This window comes from Jaculus jaculus, chromosome 14, assembly GCF_020740685.1.
Source record: "Jaculus jaculus isolate mJacJac1 chromosome 14, mJacJac1.mat.Y.cur, whole genome shotgun sequence".
NCBI classification, from domain to species: Eukaryota; Metazoa; Chordata; class Mammalia; order Rodentia; family Dipodidae; genus Jaculus; species Jaculus jaculus.
In genome coordinates this window covers 65672669-65693653 of record NC_059115.1, presented here as the reverse complement: position 1 = coordinate 65693653, position 20985 = coordinate 65672669, and the positions used below count along the sequence as shown (strand labels likewise).

General features: G+C 37.9%; 1 protein-coding gene across 6 annotated transcripts in view; it reads left to right on the top strand.

Annotated features, from left to right (window-relative positions):
* Pparg (peroxisome proliferator activated receptor gamma) overlaps positions 1 to 20985 on the top strand; it is a 160606-nt gene that overhangs the window by 98403 nt on the left and 41218 nt on the right. For 5 of the 6 annotated variants that reach the window (XM_045133965.1, XM_045133963.1, XM_045133966.1 and 2 more), the window contains exons 3-5: positions 2405 to 2632; positions 4250 to 4419; positions 14378 to 14516. In XM_045133965.1, coding sequence (XP_044989900.1) covers positions 2413 to 2632; positions 4250 to 4419; positions 14378 to 14516 — 529 coding nt within the window. In that variant the 5' untranslated portion in view covers positions 2405 to 2412. Of the gene's footprint in view, positions 1 to 2404; positions 2633 to 4249; positions 4420 to 14377; positions 14517 to 20985 lie in introns of those variants that run through there. The other variant, XM_045133968.1, reaches the window with a different exon arrangement.

Sequence of the window (20985 nt, the reverse complement as noted above, 5' to 3'; positions counted from 1 at the left end):
AGAATAAAGTTGCCTGAAAATCTTAGACTATTTAAAAATCACCATTGATAGCAAAACCAGAGGAGATAAACTACCCCTCACACTTCAGCCAAGCCACAGTTGAATCCACAGAAGAATTGAGATGAGCAAGAGTGCTGCTTCTAGGGTGAATCTGATAATCAGCACCAAGGTATAGGAAACAGACCCTGAGGATTTTTAACACCTACCAAAGCAGAGATCCAGAGGCTCCTAAGAGCTCATCATCACTGAAGTAGACTTAAAACTCACCCACCACAGCTCAATTTTGTGGAAGTGGAGATGGAAAGATTGTGAGAGCCACAGGTTGAGACATCATGCCCAGAGGCATTCTCTCCCCAAAAAAATAACTGACTGTTGCTCCCCCAACACATAAACTACAATCCCATAGGGAATACCTGCACCCCACTGGGGAGTGTCCCCAGTGGAATGGGAGCAGGAATGAGGGAAAATATGGTACCAACCCATGATGTATCCATATGAAATATGTTGTTAACAATAATAGTAAATTTTTTAAAATAAAATTTAGAAGAATCACCATTGACAGACTACATCAAGCTAAAGGGCTCTGCAGAGTGAAAGGAAGTAGTCAACAAAACAGGCCACCTGCACAGTATCATCTGATAATGGACTCATGTCTAAAATATCTAAGAAACTCCAATCCGTAACAAAACATCAAATAGTAATCCAGTCCATAAAACGTCCAAAGGACTTGAATCGCCATTTCTCAAAACAAGACATACAAATGTCCAACAAGTATATGAAAAGGCATTCAGCATCACTAATCATCAGGAAATGCAAATCACAAGTACAGGAAAAGCTATCATTACCCTATACCTGTTAGAACAGCTATTTGAAATGAAGATGAGGGAACTTTTTGGTGATAATCTGGAGAAACAGACATCTTTACACACTGTTGGTAGGAATGTATACTGGTACAGCCCTTATGGAAAAAAGAATGGAGATTCCTCAAGAACTGTAAAGTAGAATTACCACATGATTCTGAATATGTAGCCAAAGGGACTGAAATCAGTGAGTTAAGGAGATATGCTCATTGTGGTACTATTCACAGTAGCTAAGAACTGAAAGCAACGTTAGTGTCTGTAGACAAACAAAAAGTAGAAAACAATGATTTGCAATGTATTCACATGCACATGAACACATATACACAATGGAATACTACACAGTCTTTAAAAAAGAAAATCTTGTCATTTGTAGCAACATAGATGAATATAAAAGACATCATGCTAAGGAAAAAAATCAAGGTGCATAAAAACAAATACCACCTGATCTCACTCGTATAGGAAATCCAGATAAACCAAACTCAGGAAAGCAGAGAGTAAAATGCTGGCTGCCAGAGGGCTGGGAGTGGAGGAAATGGGAAAATATTAGCCAGAGTTTCTGTTGCACAGGATGAATAGACTTTGGAAACCTGATGTACAGCAAGATGACTGTAGTTAAGAATACTGTATTATATAATTGAAATTTGCTAAAGGAGCATTTCTTTGTTTTTATTAAGTAGAAACTTTGTAAGGACATATCATGTGTCGGTACCATAACTTCCCTCCTTCCTGCCCCCATTCCACTGAGGGTTCTCCTCTTGTGGAATTGCTGGCATTCACCATGGAGTTGTGGGTTATGTGTTGTAAGAGCAGCAGTCAGTCATTGTGGGAGGAGGCAATGCCTCTGGATATTCCCTCCCACCCTGTGGCTCTTATACTCTTTGTGCCCCCTCTTCTGCAAAATGGTGAGTATGTTTTAAGTCTGCTTCAATGTTGAGCTCCCAGCAGCTTCTGGGTTTCTGCTTTGATGCACCTTGAGTGTCCTCAGTGTCTGCCTCCATCACCCTGGCGCAGGTTGTCAGGCTTGATATGGAATCAGCACTCGGGAGTACACCTTAAGTATTCTCACCACACATATTTACATACACCCAAATAACTGAGATGATAAATATTTTAAATATATGTCAGAACATCACTGTGGTGATCATTTTACAATGCATATATCACACTGTATATCTTAAATATACAACATCTATGTCGATTATACCTTAACAAAAATGAGATGAAATGAAATTTTAAGTAAGAAAAACAATAATTAGCAGACTCGGTTGATGATCTTCTGTAAAGACAGTGAGGAAGAAGCTATTGGCAGGACATTTGTTTCGATATACTCTATATACCTATATCATCATAGAATTTCTATTGGGGTACTCAGGTTAGGGCTAACCTCACCACAAAACTATCTGGAAGATGCCAGCAAGATGAGGAGGCTTTCATCTGTGACTGTGATAGACTTGATGAGGCTCCTTCAGTTTCCTCTCATATGTCTTGAGAAGACTTCTCTGTCTTCCAACACTTAGCTCCATATACTTTTTTCTTCATTTTAGAAATTACCATGGTTGACACAGAGATGCCATTCTGGCCCACCAACTTCGGAATCAGCTCCGTGGACCTCTCTGTGATGGATGACCACTCCCACTCCTTTGACATCAAACCCTTCACCACTGTTGATTTTTCCAGCATTTCTGCTCCACACTATGAAGACATTCCATTCACAAGAGCTGACCCAATGGTTGCTGATTATAAATACGACCTGAAGCTCCAAGAATATCAAAGTATGATGTTTAATTTATGTTCACTTTTCAAACTGTAGGAGTACAATTGGGCCAATTTCTGAATAACCCTAGAATAAATGCCCCACAGATTAGAACTCTGTAGAAAAGGCCTATTCTATTCACTTATTAATATATTTATCCTTGAACTATTAGGTACTTGTGATATGCCAACAAGGAAGGTGGCATATGAATGTCCCAGATCATTTTTTTCCCTTTTTCCTTTTCTCCTTTCTCTCCTTTCTTTCATGTCTCCTGTTTCCTCCTTAGGAGAATTTTCTAGCATGATTGTATTGCTAGTTGTATCTCAGGAAGAGTTCATCGTGTAGGCTTCAAATTCTTTTGGACTCATAATTTAATTAGTAACCATTGCAAAGTAATTTACGTGACCAATTATCATTAAATTACTAATATAGTTTTTTTTCTAATCTGTAGTTTGTGAAATTTATACTGAAATCTACTTGGCACAAATTTATATATTTTTAATATATATTTACATTTTATTTATTTATTTATTTGAGAGAGAGAGAAAGGAAGAGGCAGAGGGAGAAAGAGAGAGAGAATGGGTACACCAGGGCCTCCAGCCACTGCAAATGAACTCCAGACACATGCACACCCTTGTGCATCTGGCTTACGTGGGACCTGGGGAATCGAACTGGGGTACTTAGGTTTTGTAGGCAAATGCCTTACCCGCTAAGCCATTTCCCCAGCCCACAAATTTATATTTTAACTTTATAGCCTATTGATAAATCTTTATGCCATAAACATCAAAACATTACACTCGAGAAAAACTAGAGCTGAATTTTTTTGAGATAAACTATAATTTTTGTATTGCTATTTCCTTGATTTTTATCTTGAGGGCTGATGAGCTGGTTTTCCAGAGCCACCATGGTGTCACTGGCAACTATTACTTGATAGTAAGTAAGAACTTCCTGCATTTCTAGTTTTTTTCATAGATAAGTAATGCATGTGGTTATATTTATCTGTGTGGTTTCTCAGAGCCTAATATGGAAAGTTCATAGGCCTGAGCCACCAGTAATTGTAACGCTTGCTTTCAATAGACTTCTCCTGCTCTCTTTCAAAGGTCATCTTACCCATTACCTCTTTTGACTCAACACAGATGAGAACCTGGAGTCTGTGTCTATCAAGTGCCTTCAGATTGGGCTTGCCATGACCTTTTTATAGCACCTTCTGTGTTTCTTTTACAAGAATCATTTTCAAGCTTCTAAAACACAACATTTCAATAAAACATAATAGGATGAATGCCTAATACAGTTCATCCCCCAGATAAATAAGTTGTACTGTTTCAAATACTACATGATGTTTATGGAAAGCTTAGGTTTTAAGGGGTGCTCATGGGGTTGTACACATAATTCTCTCACACTTAATTTCCTTTCCCTTTTATTTTTACAGGTGAGGCTCTAAAGTGTTGGGACTTGCCTCAGATGACAAAGCCTTACTTTTTGCTATTTTAATACCAGTATTTTCACGTTCCACAGCATCTCTACTCTGAAATAGTAAAATTTATGGCATGAAAGTGTACCATGGCAACTTGACCCAGTGCCCTTGTAGGATTGTTTGCCATATGATAATAATCTTCTCATGTTTTCCAACATACAGGTGCAATCAAAGTAGAACCTGCATCTCCACCTTATTATTCTGAAAAGACCCAGCTCTACAACAGGCCCCATGAAGAGCCTTCCAACTCCCTCATGGCCATTGAGTGCCGTGTCTGTGGAGATAAAGCTTCAGGCTTTCACTATGGGGTTCATGCTTGTGAAGGATGCAAGGTAAAAAATAAATAAATAAATAAACTTACTGAAAATTTACCTATCCCATTTGCTGTTGCTAACTCACCCCCAAAAATGGGGTTATCTCAGGTGCAAAACTGCTTGATTAGATTAGCTATCCAAGGTCTTACACATCTCTGAGCTCTAAATTTCAAAATCTGGTCTTCAAAATTCTCCTGGCAAGAGATGCTTTCACTTAAAACACTAAAACCCATTCATGAGCTAAGCACAATAACACATGCTTGTGATCTCAGCTCACAGAAGGTAAAGAAATTTTTGTTTTTTTTTAAAAAAAAAAAAAGGCTAGAGAGATGTTTTGGTCAGTAAAGCAATTACCACACAAACATGAGGACTTGAGTTTGGATCCCCAGCACTCATGTGAGTGTTGAAAGTAGTGAGTAGTGTTGTACACCGTAATTCCAGTACTTGGGAAGCAGAGACAAGTGAACCCTTAGGGGAAGCTGGTTAGCTGGATTAGTCAAATTGGTGAGCTCTGGATGCAATGAGAGGCCCTGCCTTGATAAATAAAGTGAAGAATAAGAGAGAGAAACACCTAGCTTGATCTCTGGCCTCCATATGCATGCAGACATGAGCACATACAAAGTTTCTACTTAATAAAAAAAATTAAAAGAAAATTGTTGCTAAATTCTATGCTATGCTTTTCTGAAGAAACCATTCAATTTGGGTTATTTTGATAATACACTAATAAGTAAAAACAGTATGATTGATTAGATTTCTATAGTAATTTAATGTTTTCTACATGCTAGTTAAAACACCTAGAAAATTAGAACCTATAAGCAAAATACAATAAAGAAGAAAATTAAGAGTATTCAAGTTGGGCTGGGCATGGTGGCACACTACTTTTAATCCCAGCACTCTAGAGGCAAAGGTTGGGGGGTTGCCATGAATTTAAGGCCACTCCAAAACTATATAGTGAATTCCAGGTCAGCCTGGGCTAGAGTGAGACCCTACCTCAAAGAAAAATAAAAAAGAGTATTCCAGTTGGGATTGGGAAAGGGTAGAAGGGTCTAGGAGTGTAGCATAGTTGTAGGGCATGTGCCTAGCTAGCATGTTTGAGGCTGTGAGTTCCATCCCCTGCACTGCCAGACAAATATAGAAGCAAGAAAAAACAGGGTAAAATGCTTGCTCTTAGTGATTCTATACTATAACATCACTGACTATAGTACCTATGACTAGCAAATAACAGGTACTCTAAAAACTAACAAATTTCTCCGCTCCAAATCTAAAGTAATGAATCAGCAGAAGTAAATCATGCATACTTTAGGTCTTCCCATTGTTAAAAGCTTCAGCTCAGATCCCCCAACTTGAGATCCCTGTATCTATTTTTTTGTTGTTGAATGTTTTCACTTGGATGACCTTTAGTAGCCTCATGGTCAATGTGTAATAATCTTATTATTTTACATCCCAGTATTAATACATATTTTCCATCACAAGAGTCTTGAAGCACTTTTTTGGTAATTAATAATTCATTTATTTATAGGTATCACCTATGTTTGATATATATAAAAATGATAAAATACAGCATCTAAACTATGTTTAAAACATTATGAATCAATAGTAATATTGAAAAACCAAGTGGGAACTCAGTCCTTGGGTGCAGTAGAAACAGCTAACAGAGAGAGCATCGAGGCACTTGCTCCCTGGTGATCCTTTGTAACTTTGCCAGGGTGACCCTGAAGGCTGAGCTAAGCTAGTCTTCACAAGCATGCTCACAAAACTTGTCCAAGTTAAAGTATCCTTTCAAAAATATCAAAAATCTGACCTTGTCAAAAATTTTGAACATATTTTGTTTGGATCCATCATGTGTTGGTACTATTTTCTCCCTCCTTCCTGCTCCCATTCCACTGGGGGCCTTGAGGCACTTTTTTTTGCATGATTATCCTATTTAAAAAAAAAAAAGAAAAAGAAAGAAGAACAGAATAGAAGGTTAAGATGGATAGTAAACAAACCTGCAAAATTACAGTTCTTAATTTGCTATTGGGAAAAAAATTCATGAAAATTAAGAGTATTATATACTAAACTAATAATTTACAGAATCCTTAGGCTAAAATACCTAGAAAGTTATACCTCCTGAGAAGGAAAAATAGAAAACCTATAAATTTTAATTTATTATTTATTTATCTAAGTTTTTTCAAAACATGCCTCAGTCTCACAATCTTCCAGTCTTAGCCTCCCCTGTAATGAAAGATTGCATGCCTGTACCACCACACCTATATTTAAGATAAGCATACGAAGAATGTTAATGGGGTCAAATTGGAAAATGTGAATGAAATTACATGTGTATGAAAATGCCATAATAAAACACATTATTATATATGCTAACTTTAAAAATTAATAATTAAGGGGCCGGGCGTGGTGGTGCACTCATTTAATTCCAGCACTCGTACTTGGGAGGCAGTGGTAGGATTGCCCAGAGTGCAAGGCCACCCTGATACTGCATAGTGAATTCCAGGTCAGCCTGAACTAGAGCAAGACCCTACCTAAAAAACAACAAAAAAAATAATAATTAAAAAGGAAAAATGTTAATGAAAGAATATGATTTGACTTCTCTAAGACAACAATTTTTCAAGTGTGGTGCAGGGCCCCTACAGCCATGAGTTCCACTTTCATTCTCTCAAAAGGCTGTAGAGGGTTATAAAAACTACATGATTTGGGGTGATGACAACAGCTCTGATAGCTAGTAGGTTATTTACTTATATGCCCTTGTATTACTTCTCAATTTGGGGCTGGTGTTGTTGACATATGATGTATGTAGTCCCAGAAACTTAAAAGGCTAAGGCAGGAGCATAAATTGAGCCCAAAAATTTAGGCCAGCTTGGGCAATATCCAGACCCTGTCTTGAAATTTTTCTCTCTGTTTTAATTTTTAGTCTAATAAATATTAGTAGGTATAGCCTACATGAATAAAGGTCTTTAAACTCTTCAAAAATTTTAAGAGTAAAGGAGGCTGAGACCACATAGTTTGACATCCCAGTTACTACAGAGAAAGGAAGGAAGAGAATCACATGAACGTTCTTGTTGCTCTTTAGGACCTACACCAAACTGCTGCCTCATTCTGAGTCCATTAGACCAGAGGCTGTCAGTAACCAAAGATGTCTCCTTAGGTTATCACAAGTGCTCAGTGGAATCCAAGGAAAATGGAATTAGTAAGTGTGTTTGTCTCTCCTATATGTAGTTAAAAAGTTTCTTTGGCAGTTAAATATTTGCCATTTCCATTAGGATGTATGATACTCATAATTAAAATTCAGTTGGCCAGAAAGCTGAAGAGTACTTTATGAATCAAAAGGAATGTTATATTCCATAAGATAGCTATTAGCAGAACTTCTTACACTGCTGTAATGCCAGTGAAGCAGTTCATCTTAGTGATCCTTTTCAAAATCCCAACAGAAAGGAATGAATACTGAATACATTGGGTTTGGGTTAAAGTGAATTTGTGACAGATTATTGGGTATGTTAATATTACACTTATAGGAAATTAAGCCTCTTAGCTACTGAGAGCTATGTATGCCACAGAACTGTCATTTATTGCTTATAAATTGGATGTTCTTTTCATTGGTAGGTTTCATCACTGTATAATTCTTTTTTCATTAGTAAAATGAAATACCTGAGGCTTCATACATATAAAGAAAGAGGTGTCTTTTGGCTCATGATTTTGGTCCAAGACCTCACATGATGAGAGGCAGGGGTGCATTTGTGTGTGTATGAATGTGTCTTCTAGTCTCTCTTCCTCTTATAAAGCCACTGAGTTTCATTCATGAGGGCTCCACCCTAATAGCCTTATCTAATCTCAGTCTTGCTGCACCTCCAACCTCCATAGTCAGATTAAGTTTCTACCCTCTTATATTTCACAATGGAGATTAAAATTTAACACGTGAATCCTTGGGAGACACACTCAAACTGTAGCAATCATATTTTTTAATCTTTAGTGCACAATCATTAGAGCCACAAATTTATCCAAAATTATAAGTAAATATTATCTACCATACAGTACAATGTAATCTGCTTTTGTACTTCTATTTTTTTATATTTTTTATACTTCTATTTTTGTACTTTCTCCTTTTGGACACTTGCTGAGGTAAATAGTTTGAATATACTCTTACTCACCAGGGGTAGCTCATTAATTCAGTTTCTATGGGCCACACTACTTCATGGGAAGGCTGGATGCAGGCTCAACAGGGAGCTTTTAATCCCATGGTAAAAGTAATAATAATGTTCTGAGGCCTCATTGTACACAGAGTTTTGTTAGAAGCAAAGGAATTAAAGAAACATTAGGAAAAAATTAAAAACAAGATAAAAAGAAATAGAACCATGCCAGGCATGGTGGTGCACACCTTCAATCCCAGCATTCGGGAGGCAGAAGTAGGAGGATTGCCATGAGTTTGAGGCCACCCTGAGAATATAGAGTGAATTCCAGACCCTACCTCAAAAAAACAAAAAGCGGGCTGGAGACATGGCTTAGCAGTTAAGCGCTTGACTGTGAAGCCTAAGGACTCTGGTTCGAGGCTCAATTCCCCAGGACCCATGTAAGCCACATGCACAAGGTAGAGCATGCATCTGGAGTTTGTTTGCAATGGCTGGAGGCTCTGTTGCACCCATTCTCTCTCTCCCTCTCCCTCCCTCTCTCTCTCTCTCTGTCACTCTCAAATAAATTTAAAAAAAAAATTTTTAAGCAAAAAACAAAAAAAAAGAAATAGAACCAAGGATCATGTATAAACAAAAACATTTTATTTATTTTTAATATTTTATTTATTTATTTATTTGAAGGAGAGGGAAAGAATAGGTGCACCATGGCTTCCAGCCATGCAAATGAACTCCAAACATATTTGCCACCTTGTGTATCTGGCTTATGTAGGTACTGGGGAATTGAACCTGAATCCTCAGGCTTTTCTGGCAAGTGCCTTAACCACTAAGCAATCTCTCCATCCCCAAAAGCATTTTCTGAAACAGTAACTGATACAGCATTGTCATACTGCAGAAGTCAGCTCTATTCTTCAAGTCAGTCAACAATTTCAAAGGAAAACACTTACATGCTTCTCTCATTTTTTGAAAGTCAAAAGGTGACAAAACATAAATTATCATGAATTTAGTGGGAGAAAAACAGTACAAGCATGTTCCCAGGTACATACTAGAGTTCATATATATCTAATTCAGGAACTTGGGCTTATTTACAATACATAAATGATAATCAGGATGGTTATTCTGTAGCGTTAAAGAACTCTAGATCATTACAAAACATGATTTATTGTTGAAATATATCATAAAAGTCAAGCTAAAAACGTATGGTAAACTTAAATAATATAATTCTTCTTTTAATATTTTATTTGTAATTTTTTTAACTTTCCTTATTTATTTATTTATTTATTTGCAAGCAGAGAGAGATAGAGAGAGACAGACAGAGAGAGAATGGGCATGCCAGGACCTTTAGCCACTGCAAACGAACTCCAGATGCATATGCCCCTGTGCATCTGACTGATGTGGGTCCTGAGGAATCGAAACTGGGTCCTTTGGCTTCACAGGCAAACGCCTTAACTGCTAAGCCATCTCTCCAGCCTATTATTTATTTATTTGAGAGAGAAAAAGAGACACAGAGAGAAAATGGTCGCACCAGGGCCTCCAGCGGCTGGAAACAAACTCCAGACACATGCACCACCTTGTACATCTGGCTTACGTGGGTCCTGGGGAATCGAACATGAGTCCTTAGGTTTCATGGGCAAGTGCCTTAACCACTAAGCAATCTGTCTACCCTAGAGTCCTTTTTTTCAACCTTCCTCTCTCATTATACCAAATAACTGAGTTCTCTGTGGCCCATTCCTTTATCAGCTCCTCAAGCAGATGAAAGAAAAGAAACTTCATAAAGTATGTATGTATGTTCATTTGCAGTGGCTAGATGCCCTGGCATCATGCCCATTCTGTCTGTTTCAGTCTCTCTTCTCTCTCTCTCTCTCTCTCTCTCTCTCTCTCTCTCTCTCTCTCTCTCTTTCTCTCTCTCTCTGTCTCTCTGATTGAAAATAAATAAATAAAAATTTTAAAAAACCATACAAACTGGCCATGAACCAGGCAGGGTGGTACAGGCCTTTAATCCCAGCACTTGGGAGGCAGAGGTAGGAGGATCGCAGTGAGTTCAAGGCCACTCTGAGACTACATAGTGAATTCCAGGTCAGCCTGGGCTACAGTGAGACCCTACCTTGAAAAACAAAAAACCAAAAACAAACAAAAATGCCAACATTTAGCTATAAGAACAGTTCTGTACATTATGCCACTACTAATCAGTAAAGGGAGAACAAAAATTAGTTTTGGGATACCACAGTCCTTAGAACCCTTTGAGAACTAAAATCTTCTATTAAAATCAAATCGTTCACAGGACATATTCTTTGAAATACTGCTAATCTAATAAGAAAAAGATAACTCTCCAAAATGGAATCAAGGGCAAAATGAAGCCCTTACTTCTATGGTAGGAGCTGCAGGCCTATTTTGAGGAGCATGGTTTTCCTTGGGCCAGATGCCCATAGAGATGATGCAGTGACTGACTACCCCAATGCTAATCTTAGTGTTCTGAAACATCAGGGAGGATGAGTTGAGTTTGGAACTTTCCAGTTGAGCCAGGATTCTCAAGGGTATCTGAAAGTCTTAAGTCAGTGGCACCTGAACTTCTGAAAGAAGCATTTTTAAATTCTCTTTGGAGGAAAAAATTCCAGTTTTAGAGCCTATGGAATTTCCATAGTTTAGGATCAAGAGATAATTTCAAAATAAGACATCAGGGACCACATAAGAAGACAATAATTTTGAATGGTAATTTATGGAAAACAAACAAAACCCGTGTATAAAGTACCCCTCCAAAAATTCAGACATTGGGATACAGAGTATGGGACAGCAAAGTAAGAATTATTTAAAGAAAGAGGATGGGGTCACAACAAGAAATCAGGTACATCAGGTCTATGCAGAATGACCGGACAGATGAAAAATCAAATCAAGTGAAACCTCTAACAGTTAAACATACAGTTATCACAACAAAAATTCAATGCAAAGGTTAAAAGTATACTGGGTCACAGTAGGAAAAAGTGACAAAAATGAAAAGTAGATTCAAAGAAATGACTAGGAATGAGAATACTAGCATTTTAAGACATATATCCTTCTTAGGATCTACTAGAATTTAAAGGGCCCTCAGTTCTTGAAGGGGTGCTAGGATCGTTGAATATTAAAAAGGTATGTTTTCTTCACAAATCAAAGGTCAAAGAATGTGCAGAACTATTCTCACTAATGAACTTTGGTGATGAATATTTGCTTTTACTTTTGCGAGTATAATTATGTTTTTATTTGGTTTCATCCGATTGCTGTTCTGATTTTTATATGTGCAATCAATAGTAGCAAATAGTGACAAGACTATGGAAAATACAAGAGACTTTAGAAACACAAAAACATACATACAAAAAATTCAGAAACACAAAAAGATGGCATAACAGTTAAAGGTAATTCATGTACCCATTAATCATAAAATATTTACAATACAGTGGTGCAATGCCTATAATCCTAACTTTAGGGTAGCTGAGGCAGAAGGATTGCCACAAGTTTTGGCCACCTTGGGCAATATAGTAAGAATCTTCCTCAAAAAAATTATAATATTTATAGAAGTACACTCATAATATCAAAAAGTTGGTTATTGAAACAGCTGCCACCATATGAGTAGATTGTCAACTGTAACATATATATAACAAAATGGTATATACTGAAATTAATAAATCATAGCTTTCGCACTATGAAAACAAGTTCAGAGAAAGACTCTATCCTCAAGGAAGGACATGGATGAGTGATAGAGGAGGACACATCAACAGTCTTGTCTGACCTCCAGCCATGCACATCTGCACACACACACATGCAGATAGCACACATTAAAAAAAAAAAAAAAAAAAAAAACAGGCCAAGGGTTAGTGCTACAGCTTAGAGTTAGAGCATTTGTCTAGCTTGTACAAGGCCCTAGATTTGAGCCCCAGTACCAACTTTACCTATGTGTATAAAATGTATATCATGCTGATCGTGGTGCAGGCACCTTATAATTTCAACACGTGGGAGTCTGAGTCAGGATTACAAGTTTAAAGCCAAAATGGGGTAAATAGCTAGACCTTTATCGCAAAGAAAAGTAGGAGCCGGGCGTGGTGGTGCATGCCTTTAATCCCAGCACTTGGGAGGCAGAGGTAGGAGGATCACCATGATTTCAAGGCCACCCTGAGACTACAAAGTGAATTCCTGGTCAGCCTGAGCTAGAGTGAGACCCTACCTCAAAAAAAAAAAAAAAAAAAAAAAAAAAGCAGAGTTGGTAGCAAGGCTGAGAATGTAGCTCAAAGTGCTTGCCTGGGATTCACAAAGTACTGGGTTGAAACCCCAGCAATTTTTTTTAAAGTATATGAAATACAAATTCATGTTTAGATTTGGGTCTATCCACTTCTTAAGAGATCTCCTTATGTGTATTTAACTATTCCAACAACAATTTTTAATCTGACATCCAAATGCTTCCAGGAAGCTCAGATATGCCATATTCAGCCTGTATTTAGAGAAAAAAAAAAAATAGCCACTAGAGAGAAAGAAAGAAATCAAGAATGACTTCAAGAAAGAAATCAAGGAACTAGTGATATAGCTCAGGTGTAAAAGTGCTTTCCTAACAAGTACAAAACTCTGAGTTCCATCCCCAAAATGTGGAGTGTATACCATAATTCCAGGCAGGAGGCAAGAGGTTCAACGTATCTTTGGCTACATAGTGAGTTCCATGCCAACCTAGACTACATGGGACCTTGTCTCTAAGTTTTTTTAATATAGAATGACTTCAATGATTTTGGCTTGAGATACAGAGGGTGTAGTTGCCTCAGCTGAGTTGGAAGAAGCCACAAGTAATGGGAGTTTTCAGAGGAAAGTTGGGACTTCAGTTTTGGACACTCCAGGTTGGAAATGTCTGTTTAATTTTCCACTTTGGATATCAAGTAAGCAATAAAACATACTTGTTTGTTTAGCATTCAGAATAAAATTCTTCTAAGGTTGGACGTGTAGTTCAGTGGCAGGCACTTACATAATATGTATAAGCCCGTAAATTTAATCCCCAGCACACACAAAAATTCTGGAAAAATCAAAATATATACCAACAACAGAACCAATACTAATTAGGTACTATTTGTACCCAACAAGACCAGATAAATTTGGTTTTAAGGATTTGAGGGTTGAGGTTCATGAAGATAAATGGAATAAAAATCTTGTGGACTCAAAATGGTGCTAGGATACATTTCTAAGTTTTTTTCATTTCTATGTAAAATATGTAGTATAGTCAGATGAATATTTCTTAATTCATTTTGAGATTTACGGAGGATTTCCAGTTTCCTTCTCATGTTCATTCCTATCATCTCTCTCTACTTGTAAGCTATAATGATGGGGGACTCTTTCAACCACATAAATAAATGAAACAAATTCTGCAGGAAATTATGCAACATTGAGAATTCCAAAAAATTATCCACATGTGGAATTTTATTGGCCCTGATCATGTTTTAGAATGAAATGACTGTAACTTTGCCAAACTGCTTAGCACAATTATAAAGGCTGGGGCACGCTGCTGGAATGATTTGCAGAGAGACTGAACTGATTACATGGTGTTTTATTTGCATTACATTAAATCCAGAGCACTTCTTAGAACATGCTGAAAACCGAATGTAGAGCCAAGGTAGATTGCATGACATCAGCTGTATGTTGTCAGTGTCTAAGAGCCTGAAAGGACATCCTCCTGTTCTTTAGTTTATAGCAAAGAAAGGTGAGCTGCAGGGAGGTAAAAATACCTGTGCAAGATTCCTGTGGTAGAAAACACCTTTCTAACCCCCAGGGCAGTATGCCTTTAGCCATAGGTACCTGCTTCCACGGATCATAAAAATTTAAAATTGCTTCTTCTTTTCTATATCCCTTTGTAGGGGTTTTTCCGAAGAACCATTCGATTGAAGCTTATTTATGATAGATGTGATCTTAACTGTCGGATCCACAAAAAAAGTAGAAATAAATGTCAGTACTGTCGGTTTCAGAAATGCCTGGCTGTGGGAATGTCTCATAATGGTAAGTGGGCACTTATCACCACATATATAATATATATATATATATATATATATATATATATATATATATAGAGAGAGAGAGAGAGAGAGAGAGAGAGAGAGAGGTGTGTGTGTGTGTGTGTGTGTGTGTGTGTGTAACGATAGTAAACTATGGTGCTTCAAAAGAAAATGTAATAATTATGTATTTATGTTGCTTTAAGAGTCTTGAAAGCAGAATTATACTTATGTGTATTTTAAGTAGCATATTATAGAGTTATGTACTTTTGTTCATTGCCAGGCAAAAATGAGTAAAGCACTGTCCTTGTCTTGAGAGAACATATGGATTTATAAAAATGAAATAGCAAATATTCTGAATTTCTAACAAAGCATCAATGTCATAGAAACACTAGAATAAAACTTCATACTTTTTAAATATGGATCTAAATTTAAACTTACAGGACTGGGGTGTAACTCAGTGTAGAATACTTGTATAGTATGTGTGAGGTCCATGGGTTACACCCCCAACATTAAAAAAAAAAAAAATCTCATGGCTTTGGATGTCTACTTGAGAGAAATAATGAAGAAGACCTGAGAAGACCCATGTTGTCATGAACTCTAGCACTAACTCATCAAAATCATGGACAAAAAAACAAAAAAGAAAAAAAAATCATGGACAATGTGCCTGCTCAAAATAACAATTTTTCATCACCATTTGCTTCTCATTGCTTGATTGGCCTACAAAACAAATTGTAGCTGTAACTTGATAGTATTATATTTGTCAAGTCTTAGTCAGTTCTTTTAAAAATCCTATGGGTTCAAGAAATTTAAATAAGGAAATACTAAAGTGCCAGTTGTGGTGGCACACATCTTTAATCCCAGCACTTGGGAGGCAGAAGTAGGAGGATCACTGTGAGTTCTAGACTAGCCTGGGACTACAGAGTAAGTTCTAGGTCATTCTGGGCTAGAGTGAGACCTTACCTCAAAAAAACAAACAAGGGCTGGAGACATGCTTAGTGTTAGGGCATATTTGCCTGCAAAGCTAAAGGATCCCGGTTCAATTCTCCAAGACCCACATAAACCAGATGCACAAGAGGGGCAATGCATCTGGAGTTCATTTGCTGTGGCTAGAGGCCCTGGAGTACCCATTCTCTCTCTGTGTCTCTCATAAACAAATAAAATATATTTAAAAAACAACAAACAAAAAATACTAAAGTAATCAAATTAAATCCAATTTTATTTCATTTAATAGCCACTTTTACCCCTTTCCTTTGTTTTCTTTTCTTTTTCTTTCCTTCTCTTCTTTCTTTCCCTTCTTTCATACAGCAGATCAACCCTATGGCCTTGTGTTTGCCCAGCATGACTTTACTACTGAGCTGTACTCCCAACTTGACTTTTATTGTCTTTCACTTTCATCTCTCTCAAAACTGACCTATTCAGACAATAATCTTTCTTATTTTATTTTATTTATTTATTTAAGAGAGAGAATGAGAATAGGTATGTCAGGGCCTCCAGCCACTGCAAATGTACTCCAGACACCTGCACCACCTTGTGCATCTGGCTTTTACATGGGCACTAGGGAATCAAACCAAGAACCTTAGGCTTTGCAGGCAAGTGTCTTAACCACTGAGCCATCTCTCCAGCCCCACAATAATTTTTTAGCTCAATCTTCATCTAAATGGACTACAAGGCATCTTAGAAAATTAAATTTTTGTTCCATCATGCAAATGTTTGGTTCCAACAATGGAAACCATCAAGATATTTGGCAATCACTAATTGGTTGATATTCTACACTTTTAAAATAGTTTACAAAATTATAGTTGTTAATATGGGTCAGTTCCTCTAAAAGCAAGAACGTATTATGAATAGAGCTATCAACAGTATTGGACAGGAAGAGGATTTAATCCAACTTTCCTCAACATTTGACCACATCTGCTTTGTAGCAATGTACAACTGCAGGCATTGATTGCAAAATAATTTGCTGGTTTAATTCCATCAGTTTCCGTTTTATTTCAAACCTCATAAAACATAAGGGCAAGTTTTCAAGCCAAGTGCTATATTTTAGTTGATGCAATCAAGTTGCAATAGTTATTTCATCTTTATGAAGAAATCATTGACTTTGAGGTCATTATCATTGAGATAGCCTAGGAAAGCATGCCAGTTCTACTTTTAACACTATGTGAGTTTTGCTTATTTTAAAAAAATTAACTGTCACTCACACATTCATGTGAAATACAATTCCTCATATTTACAGGCACTGCACACATTGATGTAAAATATATTTCCTATTATTCATAAGTAAGCATACACTCATAAAATACATCCTCCATTGCTTATTGTTGATAGGAAATATTATTTAAAACCCAACCTGCTGGCTAGGAATGCAGCTCAGTACCAGAGCATATGTTAGCTACATGTGATCCTGAGCCCCATCCTCAGCACTCTCCCCCAAAATCAACCCAACCTATGGAATATGGATGATAATTTTATCCTCTCAGAAAAGTCAAGGAAAGCTATCATCAACTTGACATAACATACTTCACATAACAATTAATATTCTAGTTAGAGAGAGTCTTAACAGAGCATTCTATTAGTCCTTGCAAAGGCAAGGGAAAAAAGAATTAAATGTCATGACATCAGAGACATAATGCAGTTCAATTCTAAAAGGACTGCAACAGTGACTAAGAAGATTCCTTCTTGGAATTTTTGTGGGAATGTGTCTGCTGCACAGAAAATATCCATATGTTCTGTACACAGGAAGAGAAACTTAGCAACTGGGCTTTGACTAAATCTTCCTGAGATCCTGATGAGGAAAATATTACTTTAAAAAAATGTATTTATTCATTTATTTATTTGCAAAGAGAAAGAGAGAGAATGGGCATGCCAGGCCCTCTAGCCACTGCAAATGGACTCCAGACACAAGTGCCACTTTGTGCCTCTGGCTTTACATGGGTACTGGGGAATCAAACCCAGGTTGTTAGGCTTTGCAAGCAAGTGCCTTAATGGCTAAGCTGTCTCTCCAGCCCAGGAAAACATTTCTATTTACAAAAGTTGTCTAGGTGGTTGTAGTATTGTTTAAGATTCATTCCTTTGACCAATGGGAGGTAATAGCAAAGAGGTTTCCATTCATATTGAATGCATTTTTTAAGTCACACAAAGAGGCATACAGTGCTATATGTAACAAAATCAACCCTCACTGTTTTCAAGTGTAAAGGAAGAAATGAACACACACACAAACACATACACACACACACACACACGGAGAAAATTTGCCACAACCTGCCAGGAGAGTTTTGGGTTTTATAATGTTGTGAGACATTATAATATATAATTATATATATATAATTATATACATATAATGTTTTTGAGACAGAATCTTACTACATAGCCTGGGTTTGCCCAGAACTCAAAATCTTCCTGGCCTCAGCCTCCCAAATGCTGTGGCTACAGGCATGTGTACCACCACACTTAGCTTCTCTGTCTGCTACTGACTTTCTATTCTTTTTCCTCTGTTTAAGCAATTTCATGTATTTAGGTTCTCCATTAGCCATGCACTTGCAGCTTTATTGGATGATTCTGAAGTAACATTCTAGGAACTCTATGAGGCCCTGGGGAATAGTGTCAGAAACCACTGAAATCAGTTAATCACTAAGTCATTTCAAAGCTTAAAGTTCTGTGATTCTTTTTTAAAATATATTTTATTTATTTACTTGTCTATTTATTTATGAGAGAGAGAGAGAGAGACAGACAGACAGACAGACAGAGAACAAACTCCAGATGCATGTGCCATCTTGTGCATCTGGCCTTATGTGGGTATTGGGGAATTTAATCTGGGTCCTTAGGCTTTGCAGACAAGCACTTGAACCACAAAGTCATCTTTCCAGCCCCAAGTTCCATGATTCTTTGCAATCAAACAATGACTCATTGAATTTTTTTTTTTTTACTTGTCAACCATATCTTTAAGACAATGTTACAGTCTCCCCAAATATATAGGCATCTGGTATGTAAGCTACCTGAATTTAAAACTTTCCACCTGTGTGTTTTGGTGCCATAAATATATGCTTCAAGGGATGAGAAGATGGCTCAGTGAATAAAGAGCTTGCCTTTTAAGCCTGAGTACCCAAGTTTGGGTCTCCAGACCCCATGCAAAAGCTAGAAGCTTTTGGCATGCTTCTGTAATCTCAGCACACTGACCATGAGATAGGAGGAAACAACAAAAGACCTTCCAAGAAGCTTGCAGACCAGCTAGCCTTGTAAGCACAGCAGTGAGCAACAACAGGAAGAATGAGAGACAGAGACCCTGCCTCAAATAAAGTGGAAAATGGGGACCAACACTCAGAAGTTTTCCTCTAACCTCTACATGCACACCACAGTAGACACACACACACACACACATCAAAGTCTTTATGTTTTTTATTTATTTATTTGAGAGAGAGAAATAGGCAGAGAGAGAGAGAGAGAATGGGCATGCCAGGGCCTTCAGCCACTGCAAATGAACTCCAGACACATGTGCCACCTTGTGCATCTGGCTTATGTGGGTCCTAGGGAATTGAACCTCGGCCCTTTGACTTTGCAGGCAAGTGCCTTAACCACTAAGCCATCTCTCCAGCCCCAACATCTTTAAAATATATATAACTTACAAGGGCTGGGGAGGTGGCTCAGTAGGTAAGAGCACTTGCTGTGCAACCATGAGGACCTGAGTTCAATCCCCAGAAACTACATAAAAAGCTGGACATGTCCAGGTGTGGTGGCGCATGCCTTTAATCCCAGTACTTGGGAGGCAGAGATAGAAGAATCACCTTGACTTCAAAGCCATCCTGAGACTATATAGTGAATTCCAGGTCAGTATGAGCTAGAGTGAAACCCTACCTCAAAAAGCCAAAAGCAAACAAACAAATAAAAGCTGGACATGGCCACACATGCCTATAACCTCAGTGCTGGAGTGTGCAGAGGATCACTGGTCAGCCAGTGTTACTGAAAAATAATGAGCTCCAAGTTTGTTTGTGTCAAGGAAATAAGGTGGAAGAGCAGTTAAGGGAGGACATCTGAAATCCTCCTCTGGCTTGTGCACAGGACACTCATCTGCACACATAGTGTCACACTCTACGCGCACATGCACACACACACACTCACCAAAAATTATATATATATAATTTACAATGTGGCTCAGTTGGTGGAGTGCTTGCCTGATATGTGTGAGGCCCTGGGTTTGACCCCCAGCACCACATAAACCAGGTGTGGTGTCTCATGCCAGTATTTTCAGCACTCCAGAGGTAGAGGCAGGTGGATCAAGATTGTAGGGTCATCCTCAAACACAAAATGAGTTTGAGGCCAGTTTGAGATACACGAAATCTTGTCTCAATATATGTGAGTGTGTGTGTGCCTGTGTATGTATGTGTGTATTTATACATATGTGTGTGTGCCTGTGTGTATATGAATGTAAATATATGTGTATACACACACATACACATATATACATATATGTATGTATATGCTAGAATCCTGAGTCTGGTCAATGTGTTCTAATCAATTGCTCTTCAATTTAGGGTGATTGCATCATGATGTAGGACTACATATAAATCTAAAGTAGGCCGGGCATGGTGGCACACATGTTTAATACCAGTACTGGAGAGGTAGAGGTAGGAGGATCACTGTGAGTTCAAGGCCACCCTGACACTACATAGTGAAATCCAGGTCAGCCTGGGCTAGAGTGAGACCCTACCTCGAAAAAACAAAATAAATAAATAAATCTAAAGTAGTCCAGCTACAGAACATATAAATAGTATACTAGATGGTATATTAGGTTATGCATGACAGGTTAGTCAGCTTTCTATCACTATAAGGAATATCTGAAATAATCAAATTATAAGCAGAAAGGGTTGATACAAGTGTGGTAGTGCATGCTTAGAACCCTAGCACTTAGGAGGCTGAATTAGGAAGATTGTCACACAGGCTTCAGTTCATACCAACCTGGACCACAGTGTGAAACTCTGTAAAAAAAAAAAAAATAGCAACAGCCGGGCATGGTGGCACACGCCTTTAATCCCAGCACTTGGGAGGCAGAGGTAAGTGGATTGCCATGATTTCGAGGACACCCTGAGACTACATAGGTGAGTTCCATGTTAGCCTGGACTAGAGTGAGACCCTACCTCAAAAAACCAAAATAATAATAATAATAACAGAAAGAAATGAGAGACTTGGTTTATTTTAGCTCATAGCTGAGGGGGTTCTAGTTTATGATCATTTGGCCCTGTTGCCTATGATGGAATAGCTCACCATTGCACGGACTGAAAGGAAAAGGTTGAGGTTTCACAGCTGTTTCCTTTAAGAGCACGTCCTCAGGCTGGAGGGATGGCTTAGCAGTTAAGGCATTTGCCTACAAAGCCAAAGGACCCAGGTTTGATTCCCCAGGACCCACATAAGCCAGATGCACAAGGGGATACACACATGTGGAGTTCGTTTGCAGTGGCTGGAGGCCCTGGCTTGCTTGCGCT